General features: G+C 41.6%; 1 protein-coding gene across 1 annotated transcript; it reads right to left on the bottom strand.

The window, feature by feature from the left end:
- Window positions 1–2013: 2013 nt before the first annotated feature.
- On the bottom strand, window positions 2014–3255 carry LOC147607501 (uncharacterized). The gene is made up of 2 exons (XM_086790866.1): window positions 2606–3255; window positions 2014–2511 (listed from the first exon to the last, which is right to left on the bottom strand). The coding sequence occupies exons 1-2, from the start codon at window positions 3174–3176 to the stop codon at window positions 2309–2311; spliced, it is 774 nt and encodes a 257-aa protein (XP_086646992.1). The 5' UTR covers window positions 3177–3255; the 3' UTR covers window positions 2014–2308.
- Window positions 3256–7296: the final 4041 nt, after the last annotated feature.

The raw sequence follows: 7296 nt of genomic DNA, 5'->3' as shown, positions 1-7296 counted from the left end.
GCAAGAGATTGCTACAGCAAACCCAATGGAGAAGGAACGACATCGGTAAACTTCATGGAGGCTCCTAAGGAAGTGGAGGGAGATCATAAGTTTTCTGAGAGAGAGAGAGAGAGAGAGAGAGAGAGAGAGAGAGAGACCTCACAACCCAATGTAACTTGCCCCAACAGAGTAAAACCATCTGTGAGCCACCAATAGAGTAAAACCACCTCTGAGCCACCAATGATGTAGGCCATGTGGTAGATGTATGTGTGAGCACTTTAGTCAAGGTCACGGGCACTTGTAGTAGCCTTGGACACATAGAGAGAGTGTGTGTCAAGGACTATGAGTTTAGGGACTTGAGGCACTGGTTGCGGACTATCAAGTAAGAGGGAAACTTGGTATAGGGTCCAGGTATGCTAGGAACATTCACTTGAGGGGAGGTGTTGAAATATACAAGTGAATAGGGTGTGTGCGGGAACAAGCCCTTAGCAAGAGGCTATAAAAGAGAATCTGTAAATGTGAGAGAAGCAGTGAAAAGGTGAGAAGTATCTACTGGGAGAGAATAAAGGGTAGCATGAGGAGATTTAGGAGGTGTGGAGATATTCTGGGAGGAAGAGGTGGAGAGAATCAAGCAAAAGACGTGGAGTGAATCAAGGAGAAATCAGCAGGATTAGATGCTTGGATGTAAACTCTATAAATTGAGACATTGGCCTAATGAGATTTTGCTAGTTTTTTATTATCCATGCCTACATTAAACTATCAGTTAATTGCTCACTAATAATCACCTCTTAATTATCGTGTAATCTCTTTTCTAATGATGTTGATTCGAGCATTTGATCCACCATAGCTCATCACATTATTAATGTAGAGCAAGTAATGTTTCACTTAGTGATAGGTAGTGTTAGTAAATGCTAGTAAAGTAGTAATGGTGCTACTAGCAATAAGAGATAAATCTAGTTAATTCTAGTTAGTAATGTTTCGCCTAGTGATAGCAATGGTGCTACTAGTAGTAAGGGATAAATCTAGTTAGAAATAGTTGTACTAGTACTATTAGGAGTAGTGCTATAGTTAGTATTAGTGTTACAACTAACTAGTCAAGTATTACTAAAGTGGTAGTAATGCTATTGTGCACTAGGGCTACTACTTGTAAGTAGTAGTGTCATTAGTAACTTGATGGGTAGTGCTAGTAAATTGTAGTGAAAAAGCTAACAAGCTAGTGATACTGTAGTTAGTATTGTTGCTACTAATAGTTTTAGTAGTAGCCACTATAAATTACTAGTAGCAAAACTACTAGCTTCTTAGTTCTAGAGAAGAATAGTACTATTGGTAGTTAGTAGTGGTGCTAACCACTGCTAGTTAGTAGTAGTGCTATAAGTAGCTACCATGCTAGGTATTCCTACTTCTTATAACTACCTAGCACTTGCTAAGTAGTGTTACTACTATTAAGTATCATTGCTACTTATGAGTAGATTTAATCAAATTGTCTCTCTTAATTACTCTTTAACTTTCTTGAGAAGAACGAAGGTGCTACAGTCATGTGAGCCCAAAGTCAAGCACTTCTTGCATCCAACAAATCAAAATCGCACATTTCAAGCTGTGGATAAACATCAACATAGATATTGTTTTAATAAGCTCGCTCTCTCTCTCTCTCTCTCTCTCTCTCTCTCTCTCCCCACATACAACTACAATGTACAAACACAAACGGGCCCTTGATTTATAGTCATGTAAACTAGGCAAGCATATGTTGCCCCCAACAAATAGAAATGACATATGTCGAACATCAACGTAGATATTGTTTTAATAGGGGCTCAATCTCTCTCTCTCTCTCTCTCTTTTCATACGAACACACTATCTCTATACTTACACAAACGAGCAGTAAATCTCCTTGATTAATAGTCATCTAACCTGAAAGTCAACCTTATCTTGCCTCCAACAAATAGAAATGGCACATGTCGAGGCGTGGATGAACATCAAAATAGATATTGTCTTAATAATCTCTCTCTGTCTCTCCATACAAACACACACTCTCTATACAAACACAAACTAGCGGCAAATCTCCTGTTGTCTCCCATGTTTTAAAGTTCCAGAGGGAAGGTGGCTTTAACTCTGGTTACATCTAGGTCAAGAAAAACATAATTGTTGGAAAACATAAGGCATTAAAGCACACTCGAGATTCTTTGAGCGACCTTCCGACATCAAACAGTCCTTTGAAAGATTGTACGTCGATCATGTTACAGTTCCGGCACTAATGTTTACAAACGAGCTCAATGAACGAAGTTATCTCTGAAACCACCTGCAGGGAGATTAATAGATGAATACCGCAGCTTACTTAGCATGATGATTTCCTGCAATTGCTCTGACCCAGACGAAGCTCTAGATCCACGGTACAAAAGCGCGAGGTTTCCTGTGAGTAGACGTCTGAGTTTTCGGTGTTGTTCTGTGGAGAAAAAGTCTGGTAGGGCTTTGCAGCCCTTTTCTGCATCTTTTTCTTGTGGCTCTCAGAGTCGATGGGATTACAGCACCTCGTTTTATCTGAGAAAAGATAAAAAATCAACAATACGGTAAGTGATATGCAGAGAGACATACCAAATAAAAATATTTGAGCTATCATGACAGTGGCAATTACCATTGGTTAGAGATGATGCGGGAAGAGGTGCAGCCGATTGAACAGATGAGGTGAGACAGAGGTCATTAGTACTGGGAGTGTGTAGCGACGCAAGCAAATTGTAGGAAGGGGGCATATTGGGCAGTATCGGGCAAAGAAGGCAGAGAGCTGTGGAGGGTGTAATTGCAGGTGCATAATTGCTACTGTTTCTGTGGCAGTGAATCGTGTCAGCAAAGTGAAGGGGCTCTTGACGAAGGCGAGCTCGGTCTCGGCGGTGAACGTTCATATGTCCGCCCAACGCCTGGGCGGATCTGAACTTGCGGCGGCAGAAGCTGCAGGCGTAGGATCGAGGGGGCCAAACGCCGCCCGACGCACTTCGCGAGTCCTGTTCGAAGGCTATCACTTCCCATGACTCAGATTCGTGATCCTCTCTTGCCCCCTGGAAGGGCAACGGAGGTGGGCGGGGGAACAAGAAGCTATGTTCTCCGGACATAGTGAGCGGCCAGGCAGGCGTGGCAGCTGCTTGGTACTGATGGTGGTGATCCTTGCAGTCCACTGGTGCAAAAGGAAATACTACGTTTGGGGTGGTCATTATGTTTCTAAGCTTCCAGTGGGATAAACGCAGAAGCTAGCAGCAGGAAAAGCAGGAGAAACAAGGGCGCGGGCCAAGGCGGGTGGCGTGTTATACTGTGAAGACTCAGCTTCCAAGGTCCAACAAGCAAGGCCAATTGTGCCAGAGAGCAAAGCAATCATAAGGTGATGAAGCTGGATGTAGCTGGAGGCCGGAGCGAGAGCTTTCGAGCAATAATTAAGACGGTGAGCGCAAACTAAGGCAGAAAGCAAGGCAATGGTGGAGTGATGGAGAGGGTAGTAGCTGTAGACAGCAAATTACAAGCGGGAAGGCTACACAGGTACCGCTGCACAAAGAGGGCATTGGAGCTGCAGCACTACTAGAACGTCTGCGGCGAGTACTAGGTTCTTAAGCAGCCAACATCAATCATCAATGAGCGATAGATCAATCGTCAATCAAGTACACGAGAGAGAGAGAGAGAGAGAGAGAGAGAGAGAGAGAGGCCGAGGGCTGGGTCACCTCCAAGCTCAGCCGTGCAAACTAGAGAAAAGACAGAGAGAAGCTGACGCTGGACCACCCATGTTTATTCGATGTCATCGTTGAACTCCCAAGGCCAAGGGTATCCCATGCACCCTGTCCATGCAACACGCAATCGCCTTCAATTTACTTCGGGGGCGTTTTTTCATACGCATCTTTCTCTCTCTCTCTCTCTCTCTACCATTTGGGCCTTTGCGTTCAATGAGACTATCCATAGTTCAAAGGACAATCAAAACACCACCCTCAAAAGAAGCATCCGCTCAACAGTACCCAAAAATAATTGCCCAAAATCATTAGTCAAAACAAAGATCCCCTCCGGGCTTGAGTTTTGAGGGGCACCCTTGCCCTCAACATTGACTGGTTTGTTGAAATATACCAAGTTTTTATTATATTTTTATGTAATTTTTGATGCGCAATTTAAAAATTTGAAAGTATTTCACAACCAAAAATGAGCCGCGTGACATCCGTCGCGAAAAGCTACTATGCTCCCCTCCCCCTTCCCCCTCCCATGAACCAAGTTCCACCAAGACCAAGGTCACATCCCATTCCAAGCTCCACTAAGTCTAACCTCCACCACAATATCCATGCCCATATATCTCCCTCAAGGCTTCCCATCTTGCCGAGAATCTCAAGGCTGCACTACAAAGTTTTATTCTTCAGAAAATATGGTAGAAAAGAATTCTCCCCTTCAAATTTTTAAAAATAGTAGTATGCCCCTCAAATCTCTTAACAAAGAAAGGGCGGTCTAATATGAAAACTTCAAATAAAGTTTTTGGGTTTTCCCTTCAAAATTGAGGGTTGTATCACATGGTCCATCTTATTTCAAATCATTCTTATTGGCATCCCTATGTATTGTTCCTATGCAAATAGATTAACTAGGTACCTTTATATTGTAGCCTATCAACCATGTACTTGCATTCCTTCATATTGGCTTTGATTGCATGTGTTGCTACTTGGAGTACACTAGCATGCTATACCCTAGCCTTTAACTTTAAAGCCTTTGAAAGTACCTTGGCCTTTTTTAATATATTTTTTATAAATTTCATACCAAGTACTCAATAGAATTCAATTTGAGTGGCCTTCTATTCAACCCCAATTTGGGGCTATTAAATGTTCGAACAAGCTTAAAAATTTAACACAACCTAGATCTAGCTTTAAAACGTCTAGAGGATCACCTAGCATATGTTAAAGTAAACCTAGGATTTAAAAACAATAGTAACTTATTCAACTATACATCAGTGTTTGAAAGAAAGTATTTTCCCAAAAAGTGGAAAACCTTCATCTAAAAATTGTGAAATTGTTTATAAAAGAAAATCTTGAAATCTAAAGCTTTTTGTTCTATAACTTCTCAAAATCTCGAGGTATTTGTACCTTCTGGTTTTGAATTTGAAGGTATTTTTTAAAATATGTAGGTGCAAACTACACTAAACTCGGGTTTTTTTCAAACACTACTATACATTATATGTTTCCTTAGAATACCAAATCCTAGAATCTAGTAGACAAATGTAAAAGCCCATGCAAAAAACAACTATACATTATATGTTTCCTTAGAATACCAAATCCTAGAATCTAGTAAACAAACACTACTATACATTATATGTTTCCTTAGAATACCAAATCCTAGAATCTAGTAGACAAACACTACTATACATTATATGTTTCCTTAGAATACCAAATCCTAGAATCTAGTAGAAAAATGTAAAAGCCCATGCAAAAAACAACTATCCATCAAGCAAATTGACATGCTATCCACCACACATAAAACAAATTGGCATGTGCATGTACATATAATCTGCGATTCTGCATGCATTTTGGTCTTTTCACATTGATTACCAAAAATGTCATGCTAAAAAAATAGACATTTAAAATTATAGAGGTAAAAGATGAAGATGGTCCTTTTTCTCAACTCGTCGTTAAGAAAGAATAATGATAACAAGCCTAGGATGTGAATTATATATATTGAGCTTAAGTCTTTTAACTTTTCGTTAAGGATAATGAGGGCCTTTAAGGACCATTCATGCCCATGACTAATTTTCTGTCAAAAAGTGAAGGAATTCTGAAAATGGTGGGCGGGGTCTTCACATGTGTAAAGCGCTTCCATTGGATTCACCATTGAATTGGAAGAGAAAGCAAGAAAGACACTAAGTCTATATGGAATAAAGAAAGCATTCAACTCGATGTCAATCCAACATTTTACCTTGCTACATCTATATGAATCAATTTGGCATATTTTGTTTGTTGTGTGCGAGATTTGACGCTAGTTTGAAAGGTTCTTGTGACCCTTTCCAATCGTATGGCACGTGGCGTTAGTAAATAGAGACGTTTCTTGTGACCCTTTCCAATCGCATGTAAGAGATACGTTCACACGTTGGCCGGGGCGCGCACCAAACGTGGGGCCACCGCGACCCCGCCTCCTCACCGCCCTGGCATAGCGCTTGTCTCTCCTTCTCGCCTCTGCGTCGTTGGGGAGTCAGCAAGAACCTCGGCGAAAGACTCCGCGCCGCCCCCCCCCCCCCCCCCCCCCCCGCCGCCTTGCAACTAACTGTAGCCCGTGACGGGCAGGACCTCGAAGTTGTCGCCCTTCGTGGGACATGCATCAGTAGCACAGTGGGCGCCGCCGGTCATGGCCAACAGGTGGGGTGGTGCTAGCCGTGCAAATACATGCATGGCCGTCGGAAATGCGCGTGAAGAGCCTCCATGCAGTGCTTGTTTTATTCTCTACCTCGTTCTGGCCAGGATCACCAACTTACCGGGCAGGGCTGCCCCACAAGTTTGTGATGGAGGCTCGCATCAAACAGTTTTCGCACAGTGCAGCTGGAGACAAAACAAAACAGAGATTAAGCATTTAACCTAATGTAGATGCTCCGCAAGCCTACGGAATCATACTGCAATTTGTTGTTTGTTGAATCGAGACCAAATCTGATGGCGAAAGCAAGAGAACCGAATGTAGATCTGTTGGCTTTTGCGCTGTGGATCGAGCTCCCTTGTGCACGACAACGAACTTAGCCAAACTCTATAGCGAAAGAAAGCAGCTGCCCCATTGGACTCATTAGCCTATTTGACATGCCAATGCCCAAAAATCCAAAAACATGCACGACTGCCTCAAGAGAGTGGTTCGAAAGACAGTTGATTGCTCCACTTCAAGATGAAAGATTCTTTAAGAAGAATAATCTGTCACTAGAAAAAAAAAATCATGAGAGGACCATGACTATTTATACTGTTTATTTTGACCCAAAAAAGAAAAAGAAAAGGATTGCATGGATGATAGGTTTGATGATTATGTATGTGGATTGGTTCACTTCAATTGAGTGGTTTACTTGTTGACTTCAACTTATACATATTTCCTTGGATTTAGGCATTAGATGAAAAGGAGATAGAAGGAGTGAAATCTGTCAAAACAATCCCATATAGCACATGCACTGAAGGGGCAATTGAAAAATGCTAAACTATGGAATTTTATATTTATATACATCTCTTCTATAAGTTGTGAGAAAATCACCTTCCAAATTAAAAAACCCCTTGTATATGTATATTTTTAGTAGCTCCACAACAACATAAAACTTCTTCTATTGAGCACATATGTTATCACAAGTAGAAGTTCGCC

Source organism: Cibotium barometz, chromosome 55, assembly GCF_041138505.1.
Source record: "Cibotium barometz isolate CiBa-2024 chromosome 55, ASM4113850v1, whole genome shotgun sequence".
Lineage (NCBI taxonomy): Eukaryota > Viridiplantae > Streptophyta > Polypodiopsida > Cyatheales > Cibotiaceae > Cibotium > Cibotium barometz.
The sequence above is the reverse complement of the archived record's forward strand: the minus strand, read 5'-3'. Positions and strand labels throughout refer to the sequence as shown.